This window comes from Myotis brandtii, unplaced genomic scaffold (genome assembly GCF_000412655.1).
Source record: "Myotis brandtii unplaced genomic scaffold, ASM41265v1 scaffold334, whole genome shotgun sequence".
Classification (NCBI taxonomy): domain Eukaryota; kingdom Metazoa; phylum Chordata; class Mammalia; order Chiroptera; family Vespertilionidae; genus Myotis; species Myotis brandtii.
Genome location: NW_005362885.1, coordinates 217,226 through 217,471, shown reverse-complemented (window position 1 = coordinate 217,471; position 246 = coordinate 217,226). Strand labels below are relative to the sequence as shown.

The following is a 246-nucleotide window of genomic DNA, read 5'->3' as shown; positions in this document are numbered from 1 at the left end:
GGGCCGTCCCGCCGAGGGCCCCACGCAGCGCCTCAGTGGAGTCTGCTGGTTGGGGGCCCTACCCAGGGCGTGGGCGTCCCCAAGTGCCAACGGGAACATTTGTGTCGCTCACAGGTCTCCTCTGAGCCCCCCGTCTCCATCAGAAAAACAGATGATGCTCCCTCCCAGCACCCCACGTCTTCTGAGAAGGACAAACAGTCCAGCTGGCTGCGGACCCTGGCCAGCTCCTCCAGCAAGGTCTGTGCA

General features: G+C 64.6%; 1 protein-coding gene across 1 annotated transcript in view; it reads left to right on the top strand.

Moving 5' to 3' along the window:
• Positions 1 to 246, top strand: part of SKI (SKI proto-oncogene) — a gene marked incomplete at both ends in the record, with an annotated part of 50,319 nt that overhangs the window by 45,993 nt on the left and 4,080 nt on the right. Inside the window, one exon of the mRNA XM_014543761.1 lies at positions 115 to 237. Coding sequence (XP_014399247.1) covers positions 115 to 237 — 123 coding nt within the window. The remainder of the gene's footprint in view (positions 1 to 114; positions 238 to 246) is intronic.